This window comes from Phocoena phocoena, chromosome 13, assembly GCF_963924675.1.
Source record: "Phocoena phocoena chromosome 13, mPhoPho1.1, whole genome shotgun sequence".
Lineage (NCBI taxonomy): Eukaryota > Metazoa > Chordata > Mammalia > Artiodactyla > Phocoenidae > Phocoena > Phocoena phocoena.
The window spans coordinates 50305519-50324346 of record NC_089231.1 but is presented as its reverse complement, the minus strand read 5'-3'; the positions used below and the strand labels follow the sequence as shown (position 1 = coordinate 50324346).

Sequence of the window (18828 nt, the reverse complement as noted above, 5' to 3'; positions counted from 1 at the left end):
GACTCAGATATAATAGCAATGAAAAAGTACATTTGCATCTGCTTTTAATAGTGGATGATTGTGCCATCAGATTCTTTGAACAAACGGAAGAGCTAGAATAGCCTCAGAAGATTTTATCAATCAGATACACAGATGCTGGGAATCACTGCTTTAAAAGACTATCGTCACGTCGATGATGTTCAAGACATTTTAAGATCGATTATAGGAGATGGCAGTTCACCTGGACATCCAGTGAAACCACGTGCAAACGTGCCTTTTCAGAAGAGCAGCAGCAAAAGGAAAGCCATTTTGGGGGGACCCTGATCTCAGCCCGTCTCACAGATTTACTAAATGTGTTAGATGGAGAAACAAAATACCAGAAAAGGTCGTAGACTTGGCATTCTGGGAACAGAAGTACTTCCAGGTCGGCAGAAATCCACAAGCCCTAACAACCTGGAGAAGCAATCCCTTTGAGGCACCTCATCAAATAATAGGAATGGTAAATTCCAGACGGCGTGCAGGCAGGTGCTGGGACACGGTGGTGAGCAGGGCGGATGGGGACGGACAGAGCTTAGAGTTCTCACTTTCGTTTCCTCTGTCCCAGAGGCACCTACCTTTTAGAGTTCTCTAGAGGGTTAAATATCCTGTGTGAAAACCCTTAGAATAGTACCTGACACACACTTGCACCCAGTATTAGCTGTTGTTATTATTTGCGAGGCACTTGGCTGTCTGCCTTCTGCCTTTTATACTTTGTCCTCCTGAAGCCCCACCCATTCTCCTGGCTTCAACCACCAGACCCTTGATGATTCCCAGATCCAGAGCTCCAGTTCTGATCCCTGACGGCTGTCTTATCCCACATTCGTTGAAAATCAGTTCTACCTGGGTTCCCCTATTGGTTTTCCTTAGGGAGGGCCTTGGCGGACAAGTCCCCTGACCTCTGAGCTCCTGTCCCCTCACATGTATAATGAAGTGTTAGATTAGATGATCTTTAAGGGCCCTCTCAACTCCTAAATTCTACACTGATTCCATATCTGAAACCCTTGCCATTGTCTTGCCTTTCAGGCCATTCCTCTCTTTGAATGTTTTTTAAAAAATTCTACATATTGGTGACAGCCTCCTCCCGGTCCCCAAGGCCTGAAATCTCAGCATCACCTTAGAGTCAATTCCTTTTTCCTACAGTCAATCAGGTGTCAACTTCTAACAAAGTGTGTATTATCCCCCTTCCTTCGATGGCCCCCTGCAGGTACTTCCGCCTGGTGAAGTCCTTTATTACCACTTTCTGTGTGAATGATCTTGACAGTCTCCGAATTGACCTTCCTTTTCCTGGCTTCCTTTCTTCCTTCCTTCCTCCCTTCACCTTTCCTTCCTTCCTTCCTTCCTTCCTTCTTTTCTCCCTAATTGAAGGGGAATATGCTAGTACACAATTATACTGGGATTTAAAAATCGATTTTCTCCATAATTTTTTTATTAGTGCATAGAGAATGTTGATAAATGCACATGTGTCTATGATTTCATCTTCTTGGTGTGTGGGGTGTTTTAAAAACTAGGAGGAAACATTTTCTTCAATCCCTGTGATGTTTTGTTTTTGTTTTTGGCTTTAAATTCTGTTTCATCAGTTAGTATGTTTTATGACTCAGACCATATCCAGCGCCTACTCCGGTTTGGGTGCTGTGCTTCGTGCCAAAGGCACACATACCTGCTAACGAGAGGTCATGGTCTGGTAGGGGACCCTCTACTAATCAATAATGACAGTGTAGCATAATGAGCGCCATATTGTGTGCAGGCTGCTGGGGGGCGGAAGTGGCTCTGACTGGCACCACGTCCATCACATTACTCTTTGCGTAAGAACCTTCCTCAAGTCTCCATCGTCTGAGAAGATAAAGACCAGCTTTCCGTGGTGATCTGGCCCCCACTCACCTAACTTAAGCCTTTTTTCAGCTTCTCTGGTTTTTCTCACTTTCTCTAAACGCTATTTGCCTCAGTTCAGTTATCAGCTCTCCTTTCCCCTCTTCTGTTACCCCCAAATTATCCACATCCTTCAAGGATTCTGTATGAAAGGTACAAATGCAAAGAAGGCATGAAGCCACTGCAAGCCCACAGAGGTACCCTTGTCATCTCATTGCCGAAAGCTAGTTCTAAGCTTAGCCATCCCATCTCTCACGTGATTACCTTACTTTCTGCATCTCTATGTCCCATGTCCTCAGTGAAAATGCGCGAAGGTCAAGACAGGCTTATTCTACTTTTTCCCCTCCCTCCCATGTCCCCTAACACGAGGATGTGTGTATATCAATAGAAGGCACTCAGTAATTATAGGATGAATAAATGAATGACTATAAGGTAGACTTTGGATTCTAGTTTAAAACTGGACTTGAATGGAATGCAATATTAAGGGATCCGTGGTATTTAATGAGCAAAGGGTAGAGTTCACCCTAATGCCCGACTTTCCGGTGACCTGGGAGACACACGAGCACCCACACACTTGCAGGTGTCATTTCATAATGTTTGGCCCTGAGCTCGTTGCCGTGGAGATGACTTCACTTGACCCGCATCCTCAGTGCTGCTGCTCTGCACCTCCTGGCAGCAGCAACTGGAACCTTCTTGCCGTTGCAGGAAGGGCAGCTCCTCCGGTAGCACAGCGTCTCCCTGGAGGAGTGTGCAAGGTCAGGCTGACTTTAGGTCGTTTTTAAAAGACATTCAGCCAGACTTCGAGGGGGAAGTTTCCTTTTTATTCCCTGTTGTCATGGCACCACACAGAGCTCCTTTGATTGCCTGTTTTTGCGCGGGATTCACATGTTCATTGCTCTCGGCGTGGCATTACACAGAATCCAGACATCGTATTTTCCATGTTGTGGTGAACCCTTGCCCATCAGTCCCACCCGGGGTCCTGGGGTTCAGCTCCCAGGCCACTGCTGCTATCACTCTGTTCAGCTTTTTGCTTTTTTCTATCCGCTCTCCTGTGCTCGGCTGCTACCTACGTGCTAAGTGAGGCTCAGCGCTTCATCCCATGTTACCGACGCGGTTACACCCTCTCTGCCCAGCTCTCCCTCCCACCACGTCATCCCACGGACGCCCTGAAGTAAACAGGCAGACGTTTCTCCTGGTCTCGACAAGCGGCTTGCGCAGCTGTCCACCCTGCAAAATACTCCCCTTCCTTTCTTTTCCGGTGAAGTAAAAATATAAGAAAGAGGCTCCCGTCTGCCTGTCCTCACCTTCAAGGCCCGGGTCCAGGTCAACGCTCAGGGTCACTTGTCCCCCGGAGGCACTCAGGGTGTGAGAGGCTCGTGGGCACCAGCCTTCCGTGAATGCACAGGTTGGCCAGCAGCCCTGTGTGTTTGCTAAAAGAAGCGTCCTGGACTTCAGGATGACAAGCTGCCTGGATGGCACTTTGTGACAAGACCCCTGAGCACAGCATCCTTTTCCTCACTGCCGGTGGGAGGAGCAGTGAACGCCCAGGCTGAGTCGGGTCATTGCCAAAGTTCCTCCTCTGATCTAGGTTTCTTCTTCCAGACAATTTTATTTGGAGGGGTTATCTGTACTCTCCCTTCCCATCTCGCACCCACCAGAGTTCTTGTGCTTCAGAAATAGGGAGTCATCTGGGAACAGTCAATTTTCTGCTGGCCCATGATTGCATTTAGTTTGGGATTCACAAGAAGAGAGTAGGTTGTTATTAACCTGGGCCTAGGAACAAAATTGTGAGTACTAGAAAGAGAGAGAGAGAGAGAGAGGTGATATAACCTGTGAGTGGGTGGAAGTACTTTTCTGAGATGGCCCATAGTTTCTCCAGCTTCCCAGAGGGTCCCTGACCTCTTCCAGAGTTTGCAGTCCCGAGTCTGCAGCAATCGCTCCAAGCAGACTGCTTCCACCTTCCACCTAAAGCACTAGAGGTGTGATTTGGAGAATACTTTTCTTCCTCACGGAAACAGTCCGTGCAGGTATCAGGTAGGGAGGGAGATGAGGGGGTGGGGCTGTGCTGAATGACATTTGACCCGGTCAGCAGGCCTTGCAGGTAAAAGTGATTTTGTCTTTTTAGCTGTGGTGAGTGGGATAAAGGGAAACACATCTGCTCCCCTTAGCTGATACCGTAACAGGAGTAATGATAGCAAATACTTACATGTGCACGGCACTCTTCTAAGGTTTTTAGATGTTTATTAAGTTCTCACGGTAATCCTATGAAGTGGGTATTATGAGCTACTTTTACAGATGAGGAAAGTCAGTTGTAAAGAGATTAATTGCTCGAGCTTCCTGTAAGTAGCAGAGTTGGGATTCAAACCTCGGCCACCTGGTCCCAAGTTTGTGTTCTTAATCACGTACAGAATGCTTTTCTTAATTTTAAGCAGATATTTGCCAAAGGCAAACTTACTGGGATATAAAGTTATATTTGTCTTGTTTGGGGATGGTCCCTGGGGTGAGATTCTTTTTTTACTTGAAGTATAGTTGATGTGTGATATTATATAAACTACAGGTGTACACTATAGTGATTCACACTTTTTAAAGGTTACGCTCCACTTACAGTTACTATAAAATATTGGTGTTGTACAATATATCCTTACAGCTTATTGTATACATAATAGTTTGTACCGCTTCCTCCCCCACTTCCCTCTCCTCACTGATAGCCACCAGTTTGTTCTCTGTATCTGGGAGTCTGCTGCTTTTTTGTTATATTCACTAGTTTGTTGTATTTTTTAGATTCCATATATAAGTGAGATGATACAGTATTTGCATTTCTCTGTCTGACTTATTTCACTTAGCAGAACGCTCTCCAAGTCCATCCATGTTGCTGCAGATGACAAGATTTCATTCCTTTTTATGGCTGAGTAGTATTCCATTGTATATAGATACCATATCTTCATTATCCTCGAGTGAGATAGGTGATAGCTTACATTTGGTAGCAAGTTAACGATAAAATATTTCAAATCAGATTGTACTCCTAACAGTCTAATAGAAAGCAGATTTCCAAATACTTTCTTCGGACCCACAAGAAAAAATCAGTATGTAGATCCATCAGGCTTCAGCTGTGGAGCTCAGTGACCAAGCTGCCACTTCCTCTCCTCACGTCTCGGGTGTTGGGCTTCTCAGCCCTGAGAAGCCTCTAGTGTTTTCTCAGCCACTCTTGTGCTCAGAGCTCCCTGGAGCCTCCTTGGAGCCCAGCCCCACACAGGCCGTTGCCCGCCTCCCTCCCTGCTCCACTGTCCAGCCAGACCACTGGGGGTCCTCCTTGCCTTCTGTCGTCTCACCCAGACCATGATGAGCCCCAGCATCCTCCCCCTAAGGTAGTTTGGAACCCATCCCCCCATCCATACTGAGAACCTCTGCCCTCGTTCAGCCCCCTCATCTACCTGCTGTGGAACCGATCTCAGCTCAGTCCTTCACACACAGCCAGCTGCCCTCCTTCCTCTCTGAAAGCTTTCCAAGATGACGGTGGTCCTGGGAGGCAGCGGCTACTGCTTCCTGTCTCCCTAAGACGAGAAAGCAAGGCCTTGAGAAGTTGGATAACTTGCTGAGATGCTGTGTCTAATACATGTGAGAGCTGGGGTGAAACTCCAGCCAGTCCGCCTTCAGTGTGCAGGGCTCAGCCCCGCGCTCCAGGGCCCCGGGACAGTGTCACAATGGCCAGCACCCCCGTCCACATGAGCCGGCCCCCTCCCGCCTCTCCAGGCTCGTGGTTCAGCATCCCTGCTCATACACCTGCTCCAGGAGCACCCGCTATGTTCCCTGCACATGCCAAGCTGTGTCCCCCTGTTCCTGCTGTCTGGAACGCCTGTCCCACCTCCTACCCCCGGGACATTTGGCCTTTTACACTCAGCTCAGGCATCACCTCCCCCAGGGATGCTGGGTCCGAGCTGGCCCTCTAACCCCTGTTTAGATCCTGTGTGTATATCATTCACATTTCCACCTCAACACTTAAGAGCTCTCAGGCCCAGGGACTGTGTCCTTCTGTGCACCCCAGAGCCTAGTACCAAGCCTGGCCCTTGGAATCACATCAATGATGGTCATTGTTTTTTTTTTAATTAAGGTATAACTGACATGTAACATTATATTAGTTTCAGGTGTATACATAATAATTCACTATTTGTATACATTGTGAAATGATCACCACGGTAAGTCTAGTTAGACTTACCCGTCACCGTCACCGTACATAGTTACAAATTTTTTTTTCTCATGAGAAGTATTTTTAAGATTTACTCTCTTACCAACTTTCAAATAACGCAATGCGGTGTTATTAACTATAATCACCATGCTGTACATGACATCCCAGGACCTGTTCATTTTATAACTGGAAGTGTATATCTTTTGACCCATTTCATCATCAGGATGACGGTCACCTTGAGCTATTTTGTGTGAGTGCCTTGTATCCGCTTCTCTCCATTCTGCCTTGGACGCTAGCACCCCGTGGACAGGCCCTGTGTCTATTTAACTGGCTTCATACAGCAACTGCTTTGCGGCAGTGCAGGTCGGCTTTAGAAGTATGTGTAGAAAGATGATGAGGACGTTTGCTTCCTTTGCTTAAGTACAGATGCAAGCCCAGAATCACAGGGCGGCAGTGTGACCGGTGTGCTTCCGGCTTCTACCGCTTCCCTGAGTGCCTCCCCTGCCAATGCAACAGAGATGGGACTGAGCCAGCAGGCTGTGACCTGGGGACAGGGTCTTGTCTCTGCAAGGTAAGACGGAATGTGCAACGCTGCGGACGTTGGCCACTGACCATTGTGGAGGGTCTTCGTACTGAGTCATTGTATAAAAATCGGTGGGAAATGGGATTGACCCAAGATAGATTTCCATAATGACTATAGCATTTTCTAGTCATTCTCATTGGATAGAAATAGTTAGAAGCGAAGACCTCCCCCCCGCCCCCGCACTGCTCTTGTCCTTTGAAGAGGCCACAGACCTCCTTAAAAATCTGATGACAGATATATACTGTCTTCAGAAAAATTGACACAAACGTTTGTCTATAGTTTCAAGAGGTATATGGGTTCCCCTGAAGCCTATTCGTGCCCCATGCACCCCAGGTTAATCATCTCTGCTCCAAGGCATTCTGCAGGGTGTAGGAGAGCCCCCGAGTCCCAGTGGATGTTCTAAAGCGGTAGTAAGTGGGATGAACCCCTTCCCCCCATATTGTGAATCCTTCTGGTGCTCTTTCTCTACCTTCAGGTTGCCAAAGGGCATCTTATGAAATTTAGGAAATCCTCTCTTCCATTTGTACATGGTATAAAAGTTTAAATAATTAATGTGAAGGGCTTCCCTGCTGGAGCAATGGTTGAGAGTCCGCCTGCTGATGCAGGGGACATGGGTTCGTGCCCTGGTCCGGGAAGATCCCACATGCCACAGAGCGGCTGGGCCCGTGAGCCATGGCTGCTGAGCCTGCGCGTCCGGAGCCTGTGCTTCGCAGTGGGAGAGGCCACAGAAGTGAGAGGCCTGCGTACCGCAAAAAAAAAAAGTGTAAATAATTAATGTGGTAAAAAGCTTAACAGCCATGTAACTTTGGATGCTTTGTTAGCATCCATGTTCTGTCATCTTATGTTGATACTTAATTTGTGCATGTAGCTCTCTTCAATCAGAGAAACTTTAGAAGGAATGACCTCTTGTTTCATGTTTTTCTTCAATAGGAAAATGTGGAAGGTACAGAATGTAACGTGTGTCAGGAAGGGTCATTCTACCTGGACCCAGCGAACCCCAAAGGTTGTACCAGCTGCTTTTGTTTCGGTGTCAGTCATCGTTGTCACAGCTCACATAAGAGGAGAGCTAAGGTAGGCAGGGCATTAGACTCCTTTTGTTTTTATTTAGTACTTCCAAATGAGGAAGTAATGCATTGGCATGAAACGTGAAGGGTTGTGGGGTTTTTTAGCATCTTGCTTGGTTAGAATGTTAAGCGTTATGCTCGCTGGTCCTCAGCCTGCAGTGTTCTGTCCCCAGATGTCCTCATGTCCCTCAGTTCATCAGCTGTCTGCTCAAGTGCTTAGAGATGCCATCCCTCATTCTGTGGCTTCACCCTTCTCTGTGTACTTCATAGCGTGTATCACAGTTCTAAAGGTTGTTTATTACGTATCTATTTTCTCCACCGCTCACATGTAAGCTCCTTGATACAATCCCAGTGCCTTGAGCAGGATCTGGAACATAGTAGATGCTCAATAAAAACTCATTAAATAAATGGAGTTAGTTGTTCTTGCCCCTCGTTTCTTCTTATCTGCTTATCTTCCTGTTTTACTTTCCTTCTCACCTGTTTTAAAATTAACTCCAGGAAACTAAAACTTTTGTTGCCTTCATGATTCCATGAACCATTAGTCACATGCTTGCTTTCTTGTGTGACATGTCTTAATGTCCAGCAAGTATTCAAAGAAAGATTATTTTCTCTATTTTACTGCTTGCCTCCTGAAAGGAATGCAGGCTTGTAATGGGGAAAAAAAAAAAATTAGTTTGTAAATCCACCCTGAAGTCTCCTCTTCTTACCCTCAGGGGAACCCAGAAGCATTATTCTGACTCTATGTCTTGTTCCTTCTTTTTCTTCCCCTCATAGTTTAACTCCTGGCTTCCTTTGTGATCTGGGGAATATTTAATTTTGATGCTCCTTGGGACTTCCCTTGTGGTCCAGTGGCTAAGACTCCATGCTCCCAATGCAGGGGGCCTGGTTTCAATCCCTGGTCAGGGGACTAGATCCCACATGCCACAACTAAGAGTTCTCATGCTGCAACTAAAGATCCTGCCTGCCGCAACTTAAGACCCAACACAGCCCAATAAGTAAATAAATATTTTAAAATAATAATAATTTTGACGCTCCATTTAGAGAAAAATAATGACAGCAGTCCACTGTATTCCACATCACATTTTCTAAGGAGCTCACCATTAAAATGTGCCCACAGTCCTAGTTATTATTCACAGCCTTATTTGTGTATTATTTGAATATTTTTTGAACACCTACTAAATGTCAGGAACCAGGATGCGTGCTGGGCTACAAGGATGAGTCCCACGTGCATCTGGTCGCTACCCTTTGAGAATTCCTAGTTGTGATGGGTCAGGTGGGGGCTGAGTGGGAGTGGGCTCCCTCACTGGAGTCAGACACGAGAGGAGATACTGGAGGGAAGCCTTTGAAGTAAGGTGGCTGCCCCACAGCTCTTTCTACTCTGCATAATTCAACCACCACCAAAGACGCCATGGGCACACGTTTCCATCCGTTGCCTCTGTGTTTCAGTTTGTGGATATGATGGGCTGGCGCCTGGAGACGGTGGACGGAGTGGACATCCCCATCTCCTTCAACCCGGGCAGCAACAGCGTGGTGGCCGACCTCCAGGAGCTGCCCTCAACGGTTCACAGCGCGTCGTGGGTTGCCCCTGCTTCCTACCTGGGGGACAAGGTAACCATGTCCTGCTGTTCTCCCACGCTCTTGCTGGACCTCCTCCATCACTGCACGGGCATCATCTACTGGATGTCTGGAAGGAAGGTTCTGGAAGTTCAGGTTTACTAAAACTGAAGAACTTCGGTTAATCACAAATGCAGAAGATGGAGAGGCTGAGGGTGTATGGGCCTCAGGGGCCCACATGGTTGCTGACCAACAAAGGAAATCCTGCACCAGGTTCTTCCTGATTTTCACTTAATGCCAAAGAAATTTACTCTGGGGAAATAACCATTTAAATAATATCTACTGCGAATGGCACACGTATGCTTTGAAATGCCAATGCTGAGAATTCTTTGTTTTAAAGCAGAAGAAGGGCCCCTTGTCAGGAAAACAAAAGCTGAGAAGTGACTCATGAGCTTATTAAAAGAAGCACAGGATCCAGGGACAGCACGGCTTTCATTAGTAGAGTCACGTGTGGTTATGAATACATTTTATTTCTTTTTTTAAAGTTTTTATTGGAGTATAGTTGATTTACAATGTTGTTAGTTTCAGGCGTACAGCAGAGTGGATCAGTCATACATATACATGTACCCACTCTTTTTTTAGATCCCTTTCCCATATAGGTCATTACAGAGTATTGAGTAGAGTTCCCTGTGCTGTACAGTAAGTCCTTATTAGTTATCTATTTTATATGTAGTAGTGTGTATATGTCACAGATGTAAAAAACAAACTTATGGTTACCAAGGGGGGAAGGGGGAGAAGAGGGATAAACTGGGAGACTGGGAGTCACGTGTGGTTAGATGCTCCTTGGGGAGCTTATAAAGGAGTTGCTTTTCCTTTGCTGCGTAAATTATTATTCCAGGATCTGACCACCTACACATTTATACGGACAGAAGTGTGAGCATCCAGTAGAAACATCCTCAGGTGATATATGCACCTGGTGGCCCAGGATAGAGCTTTGGAGAAAGGGTGGATTTCACAGAGCCCAGCCCAGGCGATGCCGTAGTCTCACATCTACAATGACTAAATATTCGTCCCTTGTCAGCCTGAGCTCTCTGATTCTGTCTTCAGGTTGAAGGACTATGGATTTTGACCTCTGAGTATGGGGAATGTTGCTCCTCTCGTATAACCCCACTTCTCCCTCATGTGATATGCCTCTTCACGTCCACATGGCGAGCCCTGTACTTAACTGGTCATCTAGTCGTGGCTAACAAATGACCCACAAACTTGGAAGCTTAAAGCAACGGACCATTATTTTCTTGCCCAGTTTCCATGGATCAGGAATCCAGGAGTGGATGGCTCAGGGTCTTTCATGCGGTTGTGGTCAAGATGTCAGCCAGGGCTGCAGGCATCTGGGACTGGAGGATCCACTTCCAAGCTTACTGGCGTGGTTGTCAACAGGCCAGTGTTCCTGGCTGGCTGGTGGTCAGAGGCCTCAGTTCCTATTCACGTGAGGCCCACCGTAGACTGCCTGAGGGTCCTCATGACATGGCAGCTGGCTTCCTCCAAAGCAAATGAGGGAGAGAGAAAGAGGTGGGTGGGAGGGGAGAGAGAGAGACAGGGAGGGAGAACAACGTTTTTGTAACCTAATTTCAGAAATGACACACCGTCACTTCTAACGTATTTGGTTCATTAGAACCCAGTCACAAAACCCAGCTCACACTCCGGGAGGAGAATTAAGCTCCACCTCTTGAAAGCAAGAATATCAAAGGATACGTAGACATATTTTTAACCTCCTCAGTCCATCAAAAAGGCAAAACTTAATCTCAATAAGATGATTCAAGATGTTACCTTGGAATAATTCCAGATTCCAAGGTCAAAACTCTGTGAAGCTGTGTAGGCTGTAGATTCTAGGGAGGCACTTCAGTGGCTTGGGAGCCCTGAAGGGCTGCCCCTCCTCCCTGCTCCAGCTTATGTGCATCTCCAGTAAGGGTATTTTGTCTGCCTTCCCTGAGATGATGTTGCCTCTGATTTCCATCCTTTGGTCACTCCTTCCTTCTTGATCAGTTTTTACTTTAAGGGTGGGAGATATCAGGGACCAGAGGTGAAGTCGCTGTCTAAAAAACCCATGATCATTCACCTCCATGTTTCCACCACTGTCATGCTGCGGAGGCAGCACTGAGAGGAGGCCCGTATACCTGGTGGTACAGGCGGACATGGCTTATGCATCTAGGAGAATGCAGAATCACTTAGGAAATATTCACCATGTGCCCTCAGGCGAAGTTGTGTTTTTGTTTTGTTTTGTTTTGTGGTACGCAGGCCTCTCACTGTTGTGGCCTCTCCCCTTGCGGAGCACAGGCTCCGGACGCGCAGGCTCAGCAGCCATGGCTCACGGGCCCAGCCGCTCCGTGGCATGTGGGATCTTCCCGGACCGGGGCACGAACCCGCGTCCCCTGCATTGGCAGGCGGACTCTCAACCACTGTGCCACCAGGGAAGCCCGGGAAGTTTTTTTTTTGACAATTTATTTTTAGAGGTTCATTTTGTAACCGATAGATGTTAATCAAGTCTCTCCATTAAATAGGAAAGCAATGGCCTAGATTTCTTAGAATAGCCGCGGATTAAATAGACATTTTGGTTTAGTCATCATCTAGAATAAAAGGATCTTATTTGTTTCTGCGTGACTATTTTTCTTTTTAACAGAAGTATCTTCTTGCTTGTAAAACTCAATCATGTTCATGTTAAACATTTTAATTGATATAAAATGGCAGAAAGTAGAAAGTTAAAATGCCATCTTCAATTCCACTCAGTAGAAATGACCACTGTTAACAGGCTGATTGTGTATCTTTCCAGATCTCTGTGCCAGTGTACTTCGTAGATGAGTTAATGTTGCCATGTTCTCTTTTAATGCTTGTGCTATTAATCCTACTATTTCAATTTCAGGTTTCCTCATATGGTGGCTACCTCACCTACCAAATGAAGTCCTTTGGACTGCCTGGTGACATGGTTCTTCTGGAACAGAAGCCAGATGTTCAGCTCACCGTAGGTGTCAGAACACGACCCAAGTAGCAGAAACTGGCGGTTGCAGTTGGTGCCGATCCAGTTTTCGGACATCTTGACAAGTGGCCTACAGAAAGTTTAGATTAAGTCATTTCCAATATTTTGTAGAGACTCAAAGGGAAGTTTAGAGCATGTAGCACGTCCTCAGGATCCTTGGTCCCTAACCATCCCAGCCCCAAATGGTTTCTCTTTTCTTCCCTTCCAAAGAACTTAACCATCTCTCACTTGGCGTCTCACAATCACTGCCTCATCGTAAACTTGTTTTATGTTTCTATCTTTCAATTTTGTCTCACATTTTTGAGACCTCCCTGTTTGCAAAGTCACATTGCTGGGCTCGTAAAGGACAGGTAATCCCTGTCCTCAAAAAAATAGTGTAACCAGGGGCTTTCCTGGTGGCGCAGTGGTTGAGAGTCCGCCTGCCGATGCAGGGGACACGGGTTCGTGCCCCGGTCCGGGAGGATCCCATGTCCCGCAGAGCGACTGGTCCCGTGAGCCATGGCTGCTGAGCCTGCACGTCTGGAGCCTATGCTCTGAAACGGGAGAGGCCACAACAGTGAGAGGCCCGCGTACTGCAAAAAAAAAAAAGTGTAACCTGGAGGGGAGATGAGAGAAATGACCAAAGACCTACAGTCCACTGAACAGTAAGCCTTTGAGACAAAGTCCAGACAAGACTCTGTGGGAGCTGGAGTCCAAGTGGGGTTTTATGTAGTCGGTGCCCTCAGAAGACTTCATGGAAAAGGTTAGTTTTCAGCCACACCTTTAAGAATGAGCGTGAGAGGAGAAACACCCTTCCCCTTCCCTGGCAGAGACTGAGTTGAACCTAGACAGAGGAGCAGCGCCCCAGGGGTGAGCAGTCCAAGTTGGCTGTGTTATCAGCACGTGCCGGGCCATTGAAAACAAGCCCGGAAGTGTAGGAAGTGGGGTGTTTAATGCCATGATGAGGAATTTGGCCTGAGGTAGACAGTGGGGAGCCCCTTTGGTTTTCTGAGAAGAGAAGTGACACCCACATGCTATGTGCCGGGCACACAGTCCAGAACTGCAATCTAGAAAATCTCCTTGAAGTAAGGGGTGATATCACATCCTGCATTGAATCCCCTACAACATACAGAACCTCGCACATGGGGTGAGGTGCCGTAGCCTGAACTTGTGCTGTAATTAATGCGCTGCAATTCCAGCTTCCTGAAGGGTTTTCTTGTGTCATTCACGGTATAAGAGGGGACTGGAAAATCCCACATGCCTCATCCCAGATGAGGGCCTCGCATTCTGGTAGCTTTTTGTGTTCAGGCGTGGCCGTGTTGTGTTTTGTTTCTACTGGCACCCAAGTGTATTGAACTGTTGTTTTAAAAGGTTCTCAAAGGAACCTTTGCAAAACAACTTGAAAAGGAAGCACTCAAGATTTCAGAGTTATAGTCTACGGAAAAATAGTTCCATGATAAGAATACTGTTATGACATGTTGTATTTCAGCTTCATTATTTTTGCAGAGCATCTCAAATTCAGGCCATTAGTATGCCTATATTTTAATGCAGACTGTTGGAATTCATGGAGAAGTGATGACCAAAATTTCTTCTTAATTTATCTTCAAACATGGAAAGTAATTTAGGCTCATGAAACATTTACTCCGCTGCTTTGCTCCAAACCACTGAAGTTAAAAGCCTGTGGGCACGTTTCTTAGATTAAGGTTTTCAATTAGTGATCGCAGATAATGCTTTTCTTTCTGAAAACTGGCTCTAATGAATGAAACCCTTTGGGGTTTGGTGCTACAACAGAAAAGCTGTACTTGTGTGTGTGGGTGTGGGGTGAGCGTGCTGCTTGTGGGTGCTGACCCTCCCGTTGGACCCTCGAGAGCCACCGTAATGGGGATGGGCGTGCGGAGGCTAAGTGAGCAGGGCTGGGTCCTGCAGGGTATGGGCTGCAGGGCTAATTCCTCCCCCATATGCCAGATCTGCTGCTCCCTATCTATGCAGGCTGCACAGGCAGCCCCGCCAACCTTCTACCCTCCCCGCCCTCCCCACTAACCCACCCCCAAAGCACTTTCTCGCTACCCATGCGGTCCTGTAGGGAGTAAGGAAACCAGCACCTCATGCATTGACTATAAAGCATCATTTTTTAAAAAAAAAAACTGTTTCCATCTTTTTAAGCCACTTTCAGTCAAGAGAATTTTCCTCGTTTCCTATTTGGGAAAATGAACCGTGTTAGGGCTTATTATTCCATTTCCACGTTACTACTCCTTTTGCCAGTCAGTTCATTTTGCAGCTACTCTTTTAGAATCAGGCATCTCACGTAATGCAGATCCATAGACGTTTGTTCCTAGATCAGTCATAAACCTCAGAATATCCCAACCAAGCCACTAACACATTCATGTGTTTCTTTAAACAGGGTCAGCACATGTCCGTCATCTATGAGGGGCCGAATGACCCCCGGCCAGACCGGCTGCATCATGGACGAGTGCAGGTGGTAGAGGTAATGGAAAAGCAAACGTGAAATTCTTCTTGATGAGCCTTTTTGTCCCACGATTTAGTTCTTTCAGAGTTGTTTTTCTGACTTATTTTATGAATTTAAAATATTAACTATATTTATATAAATGTAATTTAGATATCTAAATTAAAAATATAAATTATATAAAATATTACAGGGCTCCATCCTCACAGGGCTTTGTTGCACCATCTTTATGGCACTTACCACTGTCTCTCCTGTTTTACACCTAATTATCCTTGTTTTGTAAACTCTGTGAGTCTGTGAATGCTACGATGTAGCTCCCCGTCATCCTCAGGCCTCCCTCAGTGCCTGGGACCTGGTGACTGTCCAACAAATGCTTGGGGTGAATAAAAAGAAAAGTCACAAAAACATCTAACACCAGAAGAAGTAAGAATAATATAGCTAAATGAAGGAAAAAGCTCATCAAATTATAAAGCATTGTACTAAACCTACATGGTTACAATTATTCCTTTAGAGTGTTCCAATTATATTATTAAATACGTCCAGTGAGGATTAGTAAATATATCCTCAAGGTGATACTTTTTCAAGTACCTTGAACTCCCAGACACATTGTAACATTTCTGTACTGGTCCACCCATACAATGGAATACTATTTGGCAATACATGGAACAAAGTATGGATACTTTCCACACTGTGGATGAACCTCAAAAACATTATACCGAAGGAAAGAAACAAGACACAAAAGCCCATCTATTATGTGATTCTGTTTATATGAGAGAGGTGATGCCAGAAAAAATGGTGAAGAACCTGTTTTTCCTCCATAAAAGCAATGTGGCAGAAATGGTCAAAATCAACTATTTTAGAACTCTGACAGTTAACCAAAGGCTTGTGGAATCTGAAAAGCATTTATTCAAGAAAAAGGGCAGAATCTTTTTCCAGTAAATGCACAGTACTACATGATCTGCCGTTGGTTGAATCTGCGAATTGGTCACCACAGGTATGGAGAGCCAACTGTGAAGTTATACGCAGAATTTTGACTGCTCATAAGGTTGGCGCCCACATTATTCAAGGGTCAACTCTATGTTCAAAAGAACTGAAAACAGGATTTTGAAGATATTTGCACACCCATGTTCATTGCAGCCTTTTGGCTATTCACGATAGCCAAAAGGTAGAAGCAACTGAAATGTCTATTGACAGGTGAATGGATGAAGAAAATGTGGCATGTACATACACTGGAATATAATCCAGCCTTCAAAAAGAAGAAAATCCTGTCACATGCTAGAACATGAATGAAACTTGTGGACAGTACACTAAGTGAAATAAGCAAGTCACAAAAAGACAAATACTGTGTGATTCCACTTGTATGAGGTATTTAAAGTACTCAGATTCGGGGCTTCCCTGGTGACGCAGTGGTTAAGAATCCGCCTGCCGATGCAGGGGACACGGGCTTGTGCCCCGGTCCGGGAAGATCCCACATGCCACGGAGCGGCTGGGCCCGTGAGCCATGGCCGCTGAGCCTGCGCGTCCGGAGCCTGTGCTCCGCAGCGGGAGAGGCCAGAACAGTGAGAGGCCCACGTGCCGCAAAAAAAAAAAAAAGAAAAAAAGTGCCTTTTACAATAAGCCTAACACTGGGAAATCTGATTTCACTTTATTGCTCCTTATTTCCTACCTTCATTTTTTTCCCCCTTTCTCGCGGCCTTCTCCCTTCTTGGAAATAACCCAGGAAACGTGATTTCTGAATATAAATCCACTGTGTCTACTTACCTATCTTACTTTAGTATTTTTCCTGATGCATTTTATTTATTTTTCCCCTGATGCATTTTAAATGGCTTTATTGGATTCCTTCTGGCTGGCTGGCTCTGAAGGCCCTGGGAGTGAGCTTACCACAGGGAGACCTTGCCTCTCTGCTTTCACATGTAGGGAAACTTCAGACACGCCAGCAGCGGTGCCCTCGTGACTCGGGAAGAGTTGATGATGGTGCTGTCTAGACTGCAAGGTGTGCATCTCCGGGGCCTCTACTTCACCGAGACACAGCGGCTCACCCTGAGCGGGGTGGGGCTGGAGGAGGCCTCGGAAACAGGAAGTGGACGTCAAGCACATAATGTAGAGATGTGTGCCTGCCCCCCTGACTACACAGGTGACTCATGTCAGGTAGGAAACGCTCCTAAACCATAAAATCCCCCCAGGGTCTCCTGTGGCTGCTGTTCCTGTCTGCTGTCCAGCACTGCTGGACGATTTGGGGCCCTCTGACCATCGAACAAATTTCTCCCGGGCTCTAGCTTCTATCTTACCTGGACCACTTGCAGGTATTAAATATGAAAAAGAAATCACAAGTGTCTCAAAATCCATCGGAAAGCCACAGAAGCTCGGTGGATCCTGGGGGTTGCAGAAATCTGAACATTCTGGGAAGCAGGAAGGATCCCGCCCATGGGCATCCCAGTATGTGGGCCACTGCTTTCCCAGTAGCTGACCCAGGGTTCTCAAGCCTTTCTCTAATCCAGAGCCTCCCTCCACCACCCACCCCAACAGTTACAGTCCACTGAATATCCTGATTATTCAAAGGAAATTGCAGTCCAAGTTTCCAGCTCACAGCAGATCCTCATTTAAGGCCCAGTCAACCTGACTGTCCTCAAGTGATTAAAAGGTGCTGCAAAATGAAACCATTTCATGTCTCAAACTGCAAATAATATTCTCTTCCTGAAGAGAGGGAAAAAAACCACAGCGGTTAGTGCAATTAACAGGAAATAGCAAGCATTGTCGTTCTGAGAATTCCAGGCATGCCTGGGTTGTGGATTTAGTGACATCCTTCACTTTCCATCCTGACCCCTGGATTGCAGAAAACCCCAAGGTGATCTGCACGTCAGTTTCTTTTTTAACCTGCAAATACAATATATTTGCAGGTTAAAATTATATTTTGCAGGTTAAAATATAATATAGCCACCGTGGTTTTCTCAGGACTCCTGCCATGTAACTTTTAGTCCCCAGGTGCTTCCATTCTTCTTCCCCCTGCCTTCTCCCTTTTTTCTAGCCCGATTTAAAGAAATTCAGAGCCCAAGGGAGAAAGAGGGACCTCTGGATTACCACCCTCCGGGCAGGGCGTGTCCTTGACGTATGACTCAGCCTGTGATTTACAGTGGCCTGTGCTGTCTGGGGGGTGAGGTGGGTAGAAGGTGATGCCTGCCCCACCTGGCAGGAATTACAGAGCGGCGCGCTTCCCCATGGGACTGTTATGTGTGCTCTCTCACAGGCTGACTCATGGGTGAAGTTTACAGGTGGGGCCTCCTGCCGCAGACAGCCTGCCTTACCTGAGTCAGCCGGGCCTGGGCACTGAGCAGGAAGGGCAGGTATAAGAGGAAGAGGCAGAGGTCTGCGTGCAGCCAGCAGGACACCCAGAGACCAGGATGCCCCCGGCAGTGAGGGGGCCCACCCGGAGCGCGGGATGGCTGTGGATCTTTGGGGCAGCCCTGGGGCAGTGCCTGGGATACAATTCACAGCAGCAAAGGGTAGTGCTTCCTCAGCTTCCCGGTCAAAGCCAACAGCAAGCAAGTTATGTGGAGTTTAAACCCAGCCAGGTAACGTCCCTTTTACATTTTGGGTTGGGATGGGGAAGGGTTCCCAGCTCCGTGAGATTTTAAGTTAGGGTGATGAGTGAGGAGTGGGTGGGCTGGAGGAAGGACTGATGGCCCCCCATCCCGTTGACAGGCAGTGTTTATTACGGTGCCTGACAGATTGCTCTCCTGAGCTGTTAACCACAAATCCTATAAACATCAGCCCACCTGGAAGTGCTGAGACAGCTAGAGTTTGAACGCCTGTAGGATGTTAATATCTATGAAACTTTGTGCCCTTTTGAGAGTAACCCAAGCCTCAGGACAAAAGAGTCTGTTGCCTATAGGCTTCCGAATTCTGCTTGGGAGAGAAATTACCCACAAAGTTAACCATGAGAATCAGTGAAATCCCTTTTTAAGAAAGTGATGAGATCAATTTTCTATAATACCTAACAGACGTGCTTCAATTTGCCAGACATTAAACACTCATAAATTCTGCTTTCACTGTCTTTAAACTTCCTGGATGGTACATGTATATTCACAG

At 46.5% G+C, this 18828-nt stretch overlaps 1 protein-coding gene across 1 annotated transcript in view; it reads left to right on the top strand.

Annotated features, from left to right (window-relative positions):
• LAMA3 (laminin subunit alpha 3) overlaps positions 1 to 18828 on the top strand; it is a 240568-nt gene that overhangs the window by 145017 nt on the left and 76723 nt on the right. The window contains exons 33-38 of the mRNA XM_065889461.1: positions 6494 to 6638; positions 7581 to 7721; positions 9161 to 9322; positions 12186 to 12284; positions 14680 to 14763; positions 16660 to 16890. Of these exons, the coding sequence (XP_065745533.1) occupies positions 6494 to 6638; positions 7581 to 7721; positions 9161 to 9322; positions 12186 to 12284; positions 14680 to 14763; positions 16660 to 16890 (862 nt within the window). The remainder of the gene's footprint in view (positions 1 to 6493; positions 6639 to 7580; positions 7722 to 9160; positions 9323 to 12185; positions 12285 to 14679; positions 14764 to 16659; positions 16891 to 18828) is intronic.